At 38.7% G+C, this 17807-nt stretch overlaps 2 protein-coding genes across 3 annotated transcripts; one reads left to right on the top strand and one right to left on the bottom strand.

Annotated features, from left to right (window-relative positions):
- Positions 1 to 443: 443 nt before the first annotated feature.
- Positions 444 to 11661, top strand: LOC137105339 (serine/threonine-protein kinase tousled-like 2). 2 transcript variants are annotated; one of them, XM_067487377.1, is made up of 21 exons: positions 444 to 1019; positions 2296 to 2390; positions 3496 to 3567; positions 4106 to 4178; positions 4378 to 4415; positions 4631 to 4723; positions 5551 to 5652; positions 6111 to 6203; positions 7124 to 7234; positions 7460 to 7596; positions 7673 to 7825; positions 7964 to 8030; positions 8178 to 8275; positions 8351 to 8432; positions 8643 to 8734; positions 8878 to 8967; positions 9273 to 9442; positions 9612 to 9750; positions 9944 to 10055; positions 10154 to 10261; positions 10673 to 11661. In XM_067487377.1, exons 1-21 carry the CDS (start codon positions 989 to 991, stop codon positions 10844 to 10846), a joined length of 2130 nt encoding a protein of 709 aa, XP_067343478.1. In that variant the 5' UTR covers positions 444 to 988; the 3' UTR covers positions 10847 to 11661. The 2 variants fall into 2 exon arrangements, with proteins under 2 accessions (XP_067343478.1, XP_067343477.1); XM_067487376.1 differs by having other exon boundaries at positions 4103 to 4178.
- Positions 11662 to 11775: 114 nt separating this feature from the next.
- On the bottom strand, positions 11776 to 17748 carry becn1 (beclin 1, autophagy related). Its single transcript, XM_067487378.1, has 12 exons — positions 17601 to 17748; positions 17132 to 17285; positions 16954 to 17018; positions 16745 to 16803; positions 16075 to 16165; positions 15795 to 15931; positions 15472 to 15666; positions 15227 to 15373; positions 14927 to 15076; positions 14616 to 14676; positions 14003 to 14145; positions 11776 to 12595 (listed from the first exon to the last, which is right to left on the bottom strand). Exons 2-12 carry the CDS (start codon positions 17256 to 17258, stop codon positions 12427 to 12429), a joined length of 1344 nt encoding a protein of 447 aa, XP_067343479.1. The 5' UTR covers positions 17259 to 17285; positions 17601 to 17748; the 3' UTR covers positions 11776 to 12426.
- Between the last annotated feature and the right edge of the window lie 59 nt (positions 17749 to 17807).

Here is a 17807-nt window from a genome sequence, read left to right as displayed (position 1 = left end):
AACTGTGGTAACAACTTGTGAGTTCACTCTATCTGTGTTAAAGACAAGTGCTTTTAATTAGACAGTCCAAGAAAATCACCTGTTCAGTCAATGGCAACTCATCTGGTTCCAGAGGGTAAAAGAAATCCACTGTTTATTGTGCAAATAGTGTATATTTGTATGTATTAGTTAAGTTAGTCTACATATCATATCACAAATTGAATTGAGTTGCCAGTTGTGCAAATATCCCCACTACGAATATTGCCACCAAACCTTCACCAAGTACAACATGCTTCAATAACAACTCCTTGAAACATTGTACAAAGACCAAAGGACATGATTTCTGTTGTTATATCTTAACATCACACAGCAGTTTTATTTACTTATTATGCACCAATAGGCATAAGAGATTCATCCATATGGGAGATTGCAAAGCCAAACAATAATGACATAATGTTGTGGTCACACGAGGCAGGGCCCATAGATGTCAGGGGTGGATGGTTCGAGTGCTTCTGACCTGAGGTCTTAATCTGACAAAGTAGCGGATGGAAAGCATCACATAAAGCAGTCTCTGGAGCCCTGCACGGCCTGGCTGCAGGGGGTTATGAACTTTTATTGACAATTAGAGAATGGACAGCTTTCTGGTGTAAACCGTACATCTCTCGACGGCGACAGAGGAAAGACCGAGGGAAGCAGAAATGTGACAGCTTGTCAATAGGCTTCAGAGCACTGGTAGCTCCAGGTTTGCCCGTGCACGGGCGCCAAGACGGACGAGGAAACCCCGAGGATCAGGGCCTCCTGTCCGGATGACACCAGCAGGAGCTGGCTGTAGAACTCTCTTTAGCTAGCATTAGCTAAGCTAACAAATGTCTTCCTCTAATTCGAAATAACGCTAGTTGTAAATGGATACGTTATTTCGAACAACTTCATTTGAGGCATGTGTTACTTGGAGTTGTTAAGGAGTTAGCTGTCAGCGGATGGACGGACAACAGGCTTTATAGGACCGTGAATGACTGCTAAAGCTGCAAAAGGCTCTCCAGGTGACACTATTGAAGCTAACGTTATCCTTAGCCTGCAAGCGAGATAGTTTAGCTCTAGCTAACTAGTTTGGTTAACACCAACCTAAGCTGTTAGTATCCACAGACATCGTCGCTGTTATTAACATTGGTCAAACTCCAAAGATAACCACAAGTTACAACTTTCAATCAAACTTGACAGAGTGTGGAAGCTTTTCGCCAGTCTTTCTTGGAATGTTTGCAGGATTTCGATAAGCAGAGGCGATTGCCTGTCAAAGCTAACTAGCTAGTTAGCATTAGCACAGGTCAGCATTCATCAGTGTATAGTCAGCTGAAAACAGTATTGTCATCTATTCACCAGCTGCCGTGAAACAAATTTACCGTTGGTTCCTGATGACTTGAACAGAAAACTATCGTTATGTCAGGAAAGCCGAGAAAATAATACATTTTCAATCCAACTAGGACACATTTATTGGCATTGTTTTGATAAACAAGTTAATTGTCTCGATGGGCAAAATAACTAGCTAACGTTTGCCTGGGCAAAATGGTTGTGTTTATTAATATTTGGTTGTATAGTTCTTGTCGCCACGACACACTGGTTGTGCACCTTTAACATTAGCTGAATCCATCTCCTCCTGATGTCAGGTGTCAGGAATTCTTGGTGGCAAAGTCTCGACCTGCCATTTCATATGGTTTCACCAAATGGAAAGCGATGGGAATTTGTATAACATTGCAAAGATTTTTTAATATATTTTTTTAACCTAAAGTAGAATTGAAATTACAGTCCCGAGTTAATTAGCTCTCCCACCAGTCCTAATTTGTCAGCTTTGGTTTCCCATTGTTAATATGGAGTTTGCATGGCTTGTTAGGACTTATGAATATACTGGATTTGAACCTGGACACCTGGTGAAAATATATACTGTGTAAAGGAGTTTAGTGGCCTTCAAATGTATCTTCTCTGCAAGGTTTCAGAAAAGTACAAAATCATGCCATCTTAACCTGGTATTTCAAGAATCAGTGCAGTGGAGTTCCCTTTGTTATTCTGCAAAGGGCAATGAGCCAGCAAAAAAGTGGGCCTCATGTCATATTTCTTTAAAGCACTGGCTCACTTTGGACAATGGGTTGTCAAATGAACTGACTCAAGCCCAAGTACCTATGTAGCTCTATTGGAAGTAGTTTTTGGGCCATACTTCTGGATTGACAAGTTCCTCTGCATCTTTCTTACCTTGTGTGATACTAACCTAACTCAGCTTCATTAATAAGCTACAGATCCATTCACTGTGTGTATCTACCTTTCTAGGCATGATGGAAGGACTTCATAGCCAGGCTATAAGCCTGGACCCACGAAGGCAGGAACTGCTTGAGGCTCGCTTCACTGGAGTTGGTGTTGCCAAGGTTGACATCTCTTAATATCATATTAGTTGTTTTGATATTCAGAGTGATCAGTTATTGTGGAGATCACGTTACATACAATGCAATGAGAGCTGGTTTCAGTATATTTCAGTAGGTTGTGTTTGAAATGTAAAGTAGAGTTCCTTTTTAAATCTTGCTGACCTAAATTTAGAGATACAAAAAATGAGCCTAGCAGCTCGTCTTCCTGCAGCCAGACAGCCCACAATTCCACTGTTGTACAAATAGAAACACAGGCAGTTATTTAGCTCTCTTATGGTAGTCCTTCAGTTTAGAAAAGTCCTCTATTTTCAGTATTGGTTGATTCTTTGTGTTCAGAGGTTCTCTCAGTGGAATGACCCAGTCTTCCTGAGCTAAAACTAGAACAACACAAGCTCTGTCTTAGTTGACATGGGAGACGGCCAGCAGCTCTTTTTTTCAGTGGTGATGAGTGGCACCGAAATGGCACTGCAGCTGAAGCTCACAGCATAGGCTGCGTGCCATGCTGCAACCCTGCTGTTGAACTGGCCATTTCCGTGAGGGATTGCACATCTGAGAAAATGGCAACTCCTGATAATGGAATCACTGCGATTCATGCTTAAAATGAATTGTAAAGATTTGAAGCTTTGAGTATGTTGACTACAGGGAATTATCTACTAGAGTATAATTTTAAACCTTGAAAAGAATTTTGTGTTGTATACATGTCAAGAAGAAAAATGAGAACTTCTTGGTTCGACCTTGTGCAATAGAGAGCCTGCAGACCTTAAAGCTTTACCCTCCTGCACCAATTAGCCAGCTGTTTTTTCTTGAATGAATGGTGCGCATGACACCAGCTGATTCTACCTACTGTAAATCAAAAAAATGATGGTCTCACATATTAGACACCCATTGTGGCATTATACAAATACAAATGCTGTCCGGTTATACTTGCGATTGTAGTTTTAGAGCTATAAAAATGTTAGATGAGTGGGTTGAAAGTCATACACAACTAAAAGACTTGAAGTGGACAAAATAATCACATCTGCAAAGTACCGTAATGTCTAATCTTCAATTTCCTATTGTATTAACTATTCTGTACCCAAAAGTAGCACATGACTGTTCTGTTTTCCAGGGTTCAGCCAACAATGAATCATCCAACCAGTCACTGTGCAGTGTGGGATCACTCAGTGACAAGGAACTGGAGGTGAGTTGGTGGAAAAAGAAAATCACAATGATAAATGACTGTGCCCTAATTTTAAGTCCTTTGATGATTTTTGCAATTCCAGACGTTCTGTGATTGACCCAGGTGATTGTAAGTTTGGGACTCATCCAATGCGCTTACCAAGGGAAAATGAGGGTGGTGTGTAGATATTTAATAAAATGCATATTTGAACACACAATTTGAATGTTTCATATATAAAGACGGGGGGGAAAGACTGATTTTCACTAGGTGTTTGTCTTCGATTCATAAAGGAAACTGAAGTGGCTAGAGGAAATCCACACAAACATGGTGGCATGCACTAAACTCTTGACAGGAAGAACGGGAAATGTTATGTAATAAAGCTTGGCATAATTTGTCAATGAGTACACGATAGTTCACTAAATACTGAACACAGGAAAGAAACTACTTATTTTATTTTAATAATTCAGTATCTTTGCCACCCTTTTTAAATGTGGCTAATGGAATTAATGACATGGAATAAATTTAAAGTTTTGCTGTAATACTTTTCTGCTCAAAGCAGACACCAGAGAAGAAGGCCAATGACCAGAGAAGCAGGAAGAGAAAAGGAGACATCTATGACAGCAGTAGCCAGGGTAAGTCAAACCTATGTAATGAAACTGAAACAGCTCTATAACAAACAAGCAGGTGTTCTATGCTTCACTTTCATCACTTCCTTTCTCTGTGTTCTTAACCAGGATTTAAAGTCATTGTTCTTTGTGGATTGACAGTCTTATATTTTGGAACATGATGTAGAATCATGACTACTTCATATTCTTTTTTTCTGTTATGTAGGAAGAGGGAGAGGACAAAAAATAAGTGATTATTTTGAGGTGAGTACTATCTAAATGAGCACAATCATCTTAAATGCATTTTGCAATTTAATCACTATGCCGCACATCGTTTCATATCACTTTAAGACAATAGTTTGGTGTTTCACCCCCATCTTCATACACTGTAGTCATTCCCTTTTTTTTCCCTAAATAGGAAATCTTTTTTTATTCTGTCTTGTCTTGTTTCCACACTCTGTCAACTGTCCTGTGACCAGTTTGCTGGTAGCAGTGGCTCTGGCACCAGTCCTGGCCGAGGCATCTCCATGCTGGTCCGCTCCTTTCCACAACACTCACTGTCTAATCCTCCGGTCAGTACCAGGATCCATCTGTATATAGCTCCACCTACTGTAATAAAGAATGTTTTTCACATAGCATTTTCATTCAGGTTATGTTACAAAATCCATCACAACAGCAACTATATGCTGTTCTCTGCACACTTGCACTTTATGTACAAAATATTTGAATATAATGACAGCTCACCCCCCGCTATGCAAAATAAAAACATTACACAGTAATCCTGTATTTTCTCCTTACTGTTCCTATTGTAGGATGATGATGATGATGATGATGATTAATATTATTATTATTATTATTATTATTATTATTATTATTATCATCAGTGTAGCTGTTTGTGCTGTTTATGTTTATATTGTGTTTCTTGTCGACACTAGCCCACACTGAATTCTTTATGCTTAGTGCAGACACATGATTCCTGGAATGTGTGTCTGTACATATTTAATTGGCTAAATAATATGTTGCTAATTTCAGTCACATCTTGTGGCAGCAAAAGTTATACTAGGATCAAATTGTTACGTGAGGGCTACTCAGTGGTTTTTACTTTTAAAGTCCTTGGCTCAGGGCACCAACAAAGTGAAGCTACCGCTGTTTGTTTGTTTTTTCTCCACACAATCTTACACTGATTAATAATGCAACAAATGAACAAAGACTAATGGTAATTTTACTCCTGTATTTGAAAGATATATATTTTTTTTAATTTAGAGTTTCAGTTCTGCTCTCTGTAATTACTGAAATATGTGTTCCATTCCTTTTATAATGTCTTTATGTTGTCTTTGTTACATAACTTCTATATCCCAACATTTCTCTCCATTCTGGTCTTTCTGTCTCTGGAATGCAGTTTCAGCATGGCAGTCCTTCATCCACAGGCTCAGCCCACACAGACTCTTCATCTTGCAGCTCTGTTAAGACAGCCCCAACACACTCATACAAAGCTATCCAGGTAAATGACTGACTTTTTAATGCATTTTGGAGTCGAAGCACAATTTGTATCTGTCTCAGCTTTTAAAGAAAATGTTTTGTCATCTGAAGTTTTACTGAACTTCTAGGCATGACACAGCTTCACACCTTTTAATCTGCTGTTTAGAAAAATGACACTAGTCAGCCAAGTTGTGAATGCTAGAATTAAAGGTCATAATTTTAAAAGGCACTGCCACCCACACTGTAGTTCATCAGACATAATACTTGCAACACGGATCAAACGGATCCTTGCAAATTGCATTAATTAGCACAATAAAAGGTCAACACTTTGTATTGATGTCTAATGTCCAAGACATCACTGGTCTGATTTTGATAAGAATTGATGTGTTGTTACTGATGGGCCTGGCTGGGGGGGTTAAAATTACTGAAGTGAAACTAGATATAAACTTTTGACTTGTTTTCATTTCCCTTCGTTCCCAGTCAGAACTGACGCTGCAGAAACTTACGGCATTGGAAAAGGACAAGAACTCTGACCTTGAGAAGAAAGAAGGGAGGATAGATGACCTGCTCAGGGTAAAATGATAAAATACTCAATCTGACAAGTGTATCTTAGTTTGGAACATGTGGGGTGAAGAATGGATACAATTGGTCATTTTGTTCCTGACAAACTGAGATGGAAAATCTAGTACGATTAAATGATTTTACTCTTAGCATTTTACCTAGTTATAATGGCAACTTGTACTCAGTACTTTGAAGGATGTTTCAAATGTTTTTCAAAATTTCTCATAAACATGTTTTGTCTTGACGTGTTTGCAGAACTGCTCCAAGGTCAGTTATTGTCTAACAGCAGACTATCCCACACTGTAGTGACCCAGAGTCACTCCATGCTCACAGGTTCTTATCGAAGTGATAAAAAGAGAATAGGTTTCCATAAAAGGAGAAAAGGGCTGGGGACAGTAGCTCGAGGGAGGAGAATGTTCTGCCCAGCAACAGAAACATATAAAACTAATGTGGGATGTGTGAAGTTTAGAACTGCATAAGATAGAGACTTGAAACTCTGTTGATGTTCTTCTCTTTTGCAAGATAATATAACCCTAAAAGACATCCTGGATGTTGAAGCTTCTGTACTGATCAGATCCGTGACCAGATATGGTCACTTTTGCATGACACAAATTCTTAAACAAATCAATATTTTAGTCAATCAAGAACATGTCTAAATACAAATTTATATATTCCATGGCCCATTGACAAATCTTTATATTCCTGACATATTTTTTACCATTTGTCACAACACATATAACTCCAGTAAGTGATCTGCACCAGGTTGGTTGCACCTTTTTATAAATAATCTGCTTTTATATTTTCAGTGTAAATATCAGTAAAGCAAACTGACACACTTGTAGTTATTGCATTTTTTTTTTGTGTAACCACAAAAAAGTTTCGAATTGTTGTGGAAAAGAATAAAATTTCAGGGTGACACTCTGTTTTGTCAGGTTAACTGTGACTTAAGGCGGCAAGTGGATGAGCAGCAGAAGATGTTGGAGCGCTACAAGGAACGGCTTAACAAGTGTGTGACCATGAGCAAGAAGCTGCTAATTGAGAAAGTATGTGTGCTTGAAAGAAACAGCATGTTTAAACTTGTTAGAGCTACAATACAATGCCAAAACCAAATCGATTGCATCTTTAATTATTATTTCTAAACTTAGAAATTTAGTAATTCTTTAGGGGTTTGCGGTTGATGGAGCAATATTATGCTCTTAGTATTGCCAAAGCTAAATTGTCATTTAATCTGCGTGTTAAAATGTTATTTATTTATCTTTCTTTTCTAGTCAAAGCAGGAGAAGTTGGCTTGCAGGGACAAGAGCATGCAGGATCGTCTGCGCCTGGGCCATTTCACTACCATACGCCACGGAGCCTCCTTCACTGAGCAGTGGACTGATGGATTCGCCTTCCAGAACCTTATAAAGTCAGTATGCATTTTGTCACATTTTGTCTGTTCCCATAGAAGTGTGTTGACGCTAAATTGTCATTATATGTTCTAGACAGCAAGAGCGAGCCAATTCACAGCGGGAAGACATTGAGAAGCAGAGGAAGCTCCTGGGGAAGAGGAAGCCACCATCCATGGTGCAGAATCCTACACCCAACATGGAACAGAACAAACGAAAGAGCAGGAGCATCGGGCAGGAGAGTGAAGCGTAAGATCACCTTTTTGCTACTTTTTTCTGTGTTTTTCAGTTTATCTGAAATATGTGCAGTAGTGTTTAATATCTTTACAGCTTGAGCTGGTTATATTGCTATAAATTAATAATCTGATTCTGCTTTATAACATATAGGTTGTCACTGGCAGAATACCATGAGCAAGAGGAGATTTTTAAACTTCGAATTGGCCATCTAAAAAAGGTACCTGCTCACAATATTAAAGAGAATTTTTTATGCTGTGTTGTTTTATCTGTAACACCACATTACCAGGAGATGTATTACTGTTGTGCCATGTTCCTATTTAACAAAGGTTCAGGCAGTAGAGATGATTTGTTTGCTTGTATGCAGGAAGAGGCAGAGATCCAGACAGAGCTGGAGCATTTGGAACGAGTAAGAAACCTGCACATTCGTGAGCTGAAGAGAATCCATAATGAGGACAACTCGCAGTAAGAGCCATTGCTGTTTAACCTGCCTTACATATGTTCTTGATTTGTTGGATATTAATTTTGATTGTTTTGTAGATTTAAAGACCACCCCACACTGAATGACCGATATCTGCTATTACATTTACTTGGAAGGGGTGGCTTTAGTGAAGTATTCAAGGTAAGTGCCACTATTTGGTTTCTGATCTGTATGGAATGAATTTATTTTTTTATTTTTTAAAGTTATATTGATTCAGCCTTTTCAATTGTCATGGTGGAGTTGTAGGGATCCTGTTTCAGTAAACAGCTACTGTACACTGTTCAGTGGGACCTAATAGTTATAATAGACTTCTCCATCTTTCTTCTGTTAATGTGCAGTGTTCTTTTTTAGGCTTTTGATTTGACAGAACAAAGGTATGTGGCCATTAAAATCCATCAGCTCAACAAGAACTGGAGGGAGGAGAAGAAAGAAAACTACCGGAGGTAAGTCAGAATTCTGTTCACTGCTGTAGGTTTTCTATCTAAATATTACATTTTGGAATTTAAAGCATAAAGCTGTCTTTCAGGGCTTCTTCTTCTGATATTTTAATCCAGTCTAACTTTGACATTTACACTTGTCTTTTCAGACACGCCTGTAGAGAGTACAGAATCCACAAAGAACTTGACCACCCCAGAATAGTCAAACTTTATGACTACTTCTCACTTGACACAGACTCGTAAGTTCCTTGTTTTCTATACAGTTCAGCTTACAGTTCACACAAGCCTTCCCTTCGGGTTTTACCAAGTCTATACACTTGTTACATTGTCTTGTCTGACATTGCAGCTTCAGCTTCCTTTGATCTGGATAAAGAGCAATCTGTTTCATTTTAGTGAAGTAAAACAAAGTATCAGAATACCATAAAATATATCTTATAAATAATATATAGCACTTTTGGTCATCTTTAAATGTGTGTCTATGTTAGTTGGTGATCAGGAATAACATTTTCCCAAATTTTCTATGTTATGTATTAACACCTATCAGGTTCTGCACAGTGTTAGAGTACTGTGAAGGCAATGATCTGGACTTCTACTTGAAGCAGAATAAGCTGATGACTGAGAAAGAGGGGCGATCTATTGTCATGCAGATTGTCAGCGCCCTGAAATACCTCAACCAGATTCGGCCTCCTATCATCCACTACGACCTCAAGCCCGGTAGTTTCTCCGTCCTTAAGATGATTCCTGTGGTGTTTCACTAGAACAAAATTTGATAAAAGAGTCAAAAGACTTAAAAGTGTGTTGTATATTTTAAAAAGGTCTATCTGTACCAAGCATGTGTTTGTTAGTGCTTGGTTTATTTAAACAGTTACTGTTCTGTGTATAGGAAACATCCTGCTGGTTAATGGCACAGCTTGTGGAGAAATTAAGATCACTGACTTCGGCCTGTCTAAGATCATGGACGATGACAGCCACAACACGGCAGATGGCATAGAGCTAACCTCACAAGGAGCGGGGACCTACTGGTACACACACACTTCACTACATGTAGTAACTAAGCAACCATTATGCCTTAACCAGTTGGTAGCAGAGGTACTGCCTTTTGAGGAAATTGTTGCTAATTAAATTCACATCTAGACTCAGTTTTAAAAAAAAAATGGTGTAAGCATAAAAACGAAAACTTGTATTATACTTATGTTTTGACTGTTTTATGTATAGGTATCTCCCTCCTGAGTGCTTTGTTGTGGGCAAAGAGCCCCCTAAAATATCAAACAAGGTGGATGTTTGGTCAGTAGGGGTCATCTTCTACCAGAGCTTATATGGACGCAAGGTAACTGCTAGTTTAGATTCTAGACAGTTGCCGTCAGGTTTTGTGTGAGCACAATAAAGGAAGTGACAATTAACCATCTCCTTGTTGTCCTTTTCAAGCCTTTTGGACATAACCAGTCACAACAGGATATCCTCCAGGAAAACACCATACTTAAAGCCACTGAGGTGCAGTTTCCCCCCAAACCCGTGGTTACTACAGAAGCAAAGGTGTGGTACTTATTCCTCTGAAACACTGCACTTTTCCCATCAAACATTATACAGTGTGTCATTTCTTGAGTTTCTAATTGACTTTTAAAGACACATTTTCTCATATGAAAATTCCTGCTAAAACAGTAGGATTAGGTTGAATATGTAACTGTAAAGCAGTGGGATTTTCATAATTGATTGTCTGATGCTCAGTGATTAAAATGTGACACTTATTCAGAATTTCTAATTTTTATGGAGGCTGTATGGAGAGGGTCAGTAGGTGTGTATTCGTTATATTTGTTGTGTATTTGCTTTTGGAGGAGACCATCATTTTCAGTGTAGTGGACACTGTGTATCTGCTGAATGGAAGACTGCCTAAGGACCGATAAGGTAGAAAATGATTAAGAGTTGTTTGTATGTTTATTTTCTCAGGCCTTTATTCGACGTTGTCTGGCTTATCACAAGGAGGACCGTGTGGATGTGCTCCAGTTGGCCAGTGACCCTTTCCTAATGCCCCATATTCGAAAAGCTCTGGGTAGCAGCACACCTTCGACACCTTCTATCCCCTCCACCTCTAGCTGCTACAGCAACGGTGCCTCAGACTGAAACTAGCTAAAAGAATCTGTACTAAAACATTGGGGACAAAGCCATGCAGAGATCTTACACACTCTATAAAACTTCTCATTTGCTGTCTTGACTGGAGGAAGCGGAGGGCACGATGGGTTGGAACCAAAATGACAGATGAAGTGTTGATGTTGTAGTCAGTGTACCCAGTGTTATTGCCCAAGTGGTAAAAATAAAGGGCCAGCCTCTGGCTGTGGGCTCAGTAGAACCCAAAGATATGCCAGTACGCATGCATCAACACAAAAAAACCTTTGTCTCATTTCAAGGGGCTTTTTATGTAATAAAAAGTAAAAGCACCCTAAAAAAATGCACAACTGACAGGCTGAGAAGTTTGCTGTGGATGACCTCCCTGTACTCTGGAAGGTTCAAGCAGCAACAGTGTTGAAATGTCATCACCTACTGCTGGAAGAGCATCAAATATTTTTCAGAACCAGAGTGGTCCGTGGCAAATATGTATTCCTGTAGGTTTAAACCTTGGACCTTTTACGAAGGGTTCGTATGGTGAGAAATGACCAAAGTTTGAGGCTTGCCTTATTGCCATGGCACTAGTAGTGGTTCATAAATGACTTGAAGCAGAAGAGGGCTGATTTTGAAGATTAAGTGGTTTTGACCCATTTTAAATATTTTACTGGATAACTGGAAGTCAGCTTATTATTTTAAGTTTTAAGTCCATATTTTTTCATGGAATTTACCCCTCAATGTTTTTGTTAACTTTAAAGGGGTGCTGACAATGAGCGAGTGTTGTGGTAAGATTCAACAGAAATAATTATGAAACTATTAAAAAAACATTTGATTAACTCTGCAGTGTCTTGTTTAAGGAAAATCATATATCTGGTAAGTCACACAAAAACTCACATTAGTGTTAGCAGTTACATTAGTGTATGAAAGGCATTTCATTTCTAAAACAAATCTCCAGACTTTCACATCAAAATTGTTTATTTACACAAAACCACTCTTAAAAAAAAACACATCTAAAATAAACCATGTCAAAGTTTAAAGTACGAACATAAAGTAGATAGAGGAGCATTGCTACAGCTACTTTACATACAACCATCTGCTTGCAAAGTACATGTGACACTGATAACTGCAATCTAGGTTCACACAATACTGGCACTTGTTTAATACTATAGTGTTAATCCAAAGATTCATTGACCATAATTACTGTATCAATTGCTTACAGCTTATATAATTGGGACTGGATAAAACCTTTGTTCTCACTGTTGAGAGCTACAGAGGTGTGCATTGCAATGCTAGACCAGGGATTCCATAAATTTGACAGTGGTTAGAACTAAATATTTTTCATGCAGCTAAAAGACCTGAGTAAGGCCCACAACTTAGTTTATATAATCTTCACTTTGCAGAAAACACAAATTACATCCTCTTTGTAGGAGGATCTGGTTTGCAGATAATTTTCTATGTACTTTCATTTTCTATGTATACTGCAGAGATTTACAGGATGATGCAGACAAGTTTTTCCTTTGGCCAAGTAGGAGTCACAAAGATCTTATTTATTAAGACAGTAATATGAAAAACCCAATATTTCAAGACATTGTCCATTGGGTTTATCTGTTGTAGAACTGTGACGTGACCCAGGCTAGACCCCACTTGAGGTTGGTGAGCATAAACTTAAGTGCCTTGGTCCATTGCTCCTCAGAGTTAAACTGGGTTTTGATGGAGTAGGAGCCTCCGCTTCCACCAGTGTCTTCAATCTTGCCTTTCTCAACATCCATTCTAAGAAAAAATAAACCATCAGTGACAATCACTGTGTGTTATAAGTGGCATTAGAACAATTTGTGGTCAAAGCATCAAAACATCAAACTTTGGGATCTGGCAGTTTGGAACTCAGTTTTGTAGCTGTATAATGGAAAACACAAGGTCATACTGTCATCACACCTAAATCTGATTAAATATTCCCTGACTAAATGTATTACATATATGGACATATTGTCAGGATTAAAACATCATACAGGTCTTTGAGGACAACCAAATACTAGAGAGAAGCAGAGCAACACTAGGTGCTGTCTTAAATATTTACAAAGCTATGAGGCTACTACATTGATTGCGGTTCCTTGCGCCTGGATACGTCTGATTAGTTTGTCCTGAGGGTGCCAACAGAGGAGAGGTAATATGGTATTTAAAGCTCAAATGCTGTATTTCGTCTTTGGGACATAAATGTACTCAGCAGGGATTTATAGCAAATTACCCTTTAGATTACACATTAGATCTTTTGCAAAAGCCTTTAGACCTGAGGCTAGAGCAAAAGGACAGCTCAGAATCCAAAATGGGAAAAGGTGCACGAATGGCAACATTTCAAGTCACATTTCTTTTAAGCAGCTTAAAACGTTTCTTAGAAATCAAAAAGATTCAATCAAAAAGAAATCAAAAAGAAACCTGTCAAAAAGATTAGACAGGATTTACCCTTTTGGGAAGGTGTCAAATATCACAATCCAAACAAGACCATTTACTGTTAACAAATGCTATTGTGGATCAAAAATTTGGTCAAACTCACTGACCAATCGAGTGGACCAGAATACTAGAATAAAATACAAGGATAATAAAATAGAAAGGAACACATGTGCACACTTTGATTTATGTTGACTGGATACAACATCGGCCCAATTAACCAATTATCGTGTAATTATCAAAAGTCTGTTGTAACATTCATATCTTTTTTTTGTAAAAACAAAAATTGCATGTATCATTTTCCAAATCACGGGGTAGTCATATCTCAAGGGTTTTGAATGCCTAAAATTTCACACAACTGTGCTCACCAGCTCCTTCACTCTGTTATTTGACCTGTTGATGAATAGTGTTTAGGGGATTATTGCTTTGATTTTTCTCTATGGTATAGGCCTTAGCAAACATAAGGCCCCAGTACAGAACTTGAAACATTTTTAAGACGGGCCGAGTAGAGAATAGAGAGTGAGGTTAGGATGTTAGATGCAGCCTTTAGTTATTATGAGGCAGTTTCACAAGTCTAAGTGTATTAGTAAATTATGTACTGGAGACCAAATTGTATTAATTCAAAAGGTTATATAGACAAAGCTTCACCTTAAATGGCTGAAAAGAGAAAAAGAAAAGAGAAGCCAAATGAGGGATATACTGACATCGTGCTGGTCTGCAACTACAATATCTGACCTGTATGGGAGGCAGAAGCCAGTTTCTCCTTTTTCCACCTCTTCTTTGAACTGCTGGACACAATCGAGGAAGGCCACCATGGCGTGGTCGAATTTGTTGTCCCAGAAGAACCTCAGGCCACCTGAACAGTACAGAGGTAGTTCCTGGACAAATATGACACACAGAAAAAGTAAGACTGGAACTTGGATAATTATTTGCTCTGCACAGACACAAAACACTGCACATACAAACGACACACAAAACAAGGTTTTACAAGAGGTTTTTACTGTGACAGTGAGATTAATGCAAAATCAAAATGCTGAAATAGTGCGAGCAATAACCTCTCACTACCTCACTCCACCTTTGTAATGTGCAATATTTGAATAGTATGCTACTAATTCCTAGTTTATAGTTTTCACACTTTAGTTCAGTATTCATGACTTATTAATTAGATTGATATCCTAGGTTTTTTTAAATTTTATCTGTAATATTGTTGTAGAGTGTTTTAAGTATTTCCTGTTTTTAGTGTTTAATGTGCCTTTTCTTTGTCTTGCGCAAAAAGAAAAATCTTGAATATTTAAGTATTTAAAACGACAACGATAACAGCTGGTTATGAGAATAGCATATTTATTACCTTGGACTTGTCTGTCAGTGACTCTAAGTACGAGTGGTTTCCATAGGGGACGAGACGATACCTGAAGAAATACGTGTTATGCGAGTTCACATTGATTAGTTGCTGAAAAACTTTACTCAAACATCATTTACACTGAAAATTATTAGATTCTTTCACAAACTTAAATTAATGTGAAAACATTCATGTACATAATTTAACAATCTGACTAAAAAACACACATTTCAAATTTAATGTTCGGCTAATTCAGTGCTGATAGTGAAAAAAAAACTGTCAACAAAGTCTAATTAAAGCTGTATGTTTGAGTGAGTTACCTCTGAAAATGCAGGCCCATTTTGTTGGCCAAAGCATGTAGCAGCAGCACTGTTTGTCCCCAGGCTGCATTGATCTCATTCCACTCTACTGGGACGCTGGGGAGTCGACCCAGACGGAAGTTGTTGATGGTTCCAAACTGGCCACTGTGCCTGGACAACAACAGAAACATAGCATTTAGATTCTTAGTCAAAAGGCATTTATTTATTTTTATCCAGGACCTATGTTAAAACATTGCCAAGTCATGGTGTATTAGTAAAGACAAAAGCCAGTTCACTTATTTAGTGTATGTGTGTGTATACCAGATGTGAAATGTAGCGTTGAAGACATTGGTCTTTTTCAGTCGATCTAGCTGAATCTGGCAGTAACGCATCTGGTTGTCAACACTCTTGAGCTCATCATCAAGCTCCAGCTGCTGCCTTTTAAACTCACTGTATTCCTTCTGGTACCTTTTAGATCGACACAGTGGAAACAGACACAGCTGTTAGATGTTAGATGCTGTTAGGTGTCCACTGTGACCCTTCTAGGCCTTTGCAAAGCTACTCACTGCAGCTCCTCTGTGTCCAGCTGTTGTGAGTGGGTTCTGCTCTGGGACAAGTCTTGAGCCACAGCCGCCCTCTCCACCTCCACAGCCTCCAGCTCCTGGATCAAAGCCTCCTCCTGCTCTTTCAATTGATGCAACTCTGCCAGCAGGTTCTCCTCTTCATTTACCTGCATGTGTGACAGCAGCTCCAGACACTGCCTAAAAACAAATTCAAAAGTAGTACATGTTCTAAATCCATATTTGTAGGAATGGAAACCAACAGCATAACGTCTCTCTTTAAAATCTTTGACTGAAAATTGAGACATTGAACTTATGATTCAGCTCACTTGTAGTTCTGGCATTCGTTCTCTGTAATGTTGAGCTGTGTGTCTAAGTGGTCCAGCAAAGTATCAGTGCACTCCTCACACAGTGGATGGTCAACATCTGTCTGGCCTGACATGATGTCAAACAGATCACTGGTCACCTGAGTGGGATAGAATCACACACAAAATAGCTGAGTTGACAAACAAGCTTTTTTTTTTTTTTTTACCAGTCTAATATTGTATGATCAGAATTACCTGACATAACAGAGGCTAACATTTTCAGTTGTCTGAAATTAGACCATACCTTCAACCTGCGACTAAGATTTTCCATCGTGCCTCCATCAGATGCTTCTCCAATCAGCGTGAAGCTATTGGCACTCTCTGTGGACATCATCCTGTAGAGTAAGATTCAACAGTTCAGTCAACTTGCTTCTGATGCATTTGCAAATCCATTGAAGGATGCCTTCACTGATTTTAAATTTGCTTCTTTTGGTTCTATTTTGGGAAGTACATTTAAATAAATGACTAAACTTAAACTTTCCTCGGACTTGCCTGTATTAAAATATATTTTTTCTTCTAGCTGAAAAATGGCTCCAGAAGACATCACTTGAGGAACCTATAGTTCATATGATGTCATTTCATTGCTCATTCTATGGAGTTTGTAAAATTATGGTCAACCAGGTTTTTCCGAAACTCCACCATATGACATCATCTGAACTCGTAATGATTGAAAACTCCTCAGGGTGATGTCATCTGGAGGAAATATTTTGATATAGGGAAGTCAGATGGGAATTTAAAAGCATTAATATACATTTACAACCTAAACCAAACCCATAGAAAGCAAGTGAAAGTTGGTGAAGCTGCCCTTTATTAACTCATTAGACAGACTAACATATCAGCTAATAGACAGTAAGTCATAGGTTATCCAGGTATTAGTATTGTGTTTTCCAAATGGAAAAGGCTCTAGTGCTCACCGTGCAGGAGGGATGTATTTTCTGGACACTCCATCATGCTTGTTTTCATGAAAAGTCTCCTGTTAGAACAGATAAAATCAATTAATTTTATTTACGTTTTTACTAGCTTTAAAAGCAGCTCTGCCTATATAAGTATGGATTGAAGTTTCTAATTAAGTTTTTATGAGTTGACTAAATGATGACCATTTGTATATACAGCAATAACCCACCTCTGGTGCGGTCTCCCCCTCACTGTTTTCAGTCTGCTTGCTAGGGGTCACTGTGACCAATGGAGCTGCGGAGGACAGGTCACACCAAGAGTAACTATATGACATATATGCACGAGCATCCCTCTAACGTTGCATACACTCCACAGCACTGATTGTTGATCTTCAAAGCTTCACATACCAATGAGTTCCTGGATAGTGACCCGATCCAGAACGTTAAAGGACGTGTCCAGTTTGAGGGGCTGACAGCACCGCTGACACACGAAGCTCACTTGCATGGTTGTGCTCGACGACTTGGAACCCTCCATTGTTGACGACCACGATAGGATATGTAACTTAAATAAATAAAGACATGCTGTAAATAAATTTTTTTAATGTTTTTGGTTCTCCTAAAACAGTTTTCTGCAAAGAGTTTTTTCAAGATCCTTAACGCTACAAAAGCTCACAAAGCGGTTTGGCTTAAACAGCTGGCTAGCTAACGTTAGCTTTGCAGCTAGCGCATGTGTACATATATCTACCATGCGTAAGCAAAAGACAGACTGACTGTTGCTTTTAAAAATATAACCTATTGCATTATAGCCAAAAGGACTGCACGTTAAAAAAATAAGAAACATTATTTATATCTTTAGCGTGACTGTAGCATTTTGCACCTTGGGACGTCCCTCTCCACTTCCTTATTGTTGTTTTTGGCGGATGTGATGTCAGACAAATACTGTCATGTGAGACGAATCTCCTACTGACAAAACAGAAAAGTTTATTAATAGATCATTGGGACGCAGAGGATCGCGGGCTCGAATCCCACCCACCCCCCCAGGTGTGGCGATGTCCAGACACCAAGGACGACCTTGGTGCCCGTC

Source organism: Channa argus, chromosome 20 (assembly GCF_033026475.1).
Source record: "Channa argus isolate prfri chromosome 20, Channa argus male v1.0, whole genome shotgun sequence".
Taxonomy (NCBI): Eukaryota; Metazoa; Chordata; class Actinopteri; order Anabantiformes; family Channidae; genus Channa; species Channa argus.
This window is presented reverse-complemented; position numbering and strand designations above follow the sequence as displayed.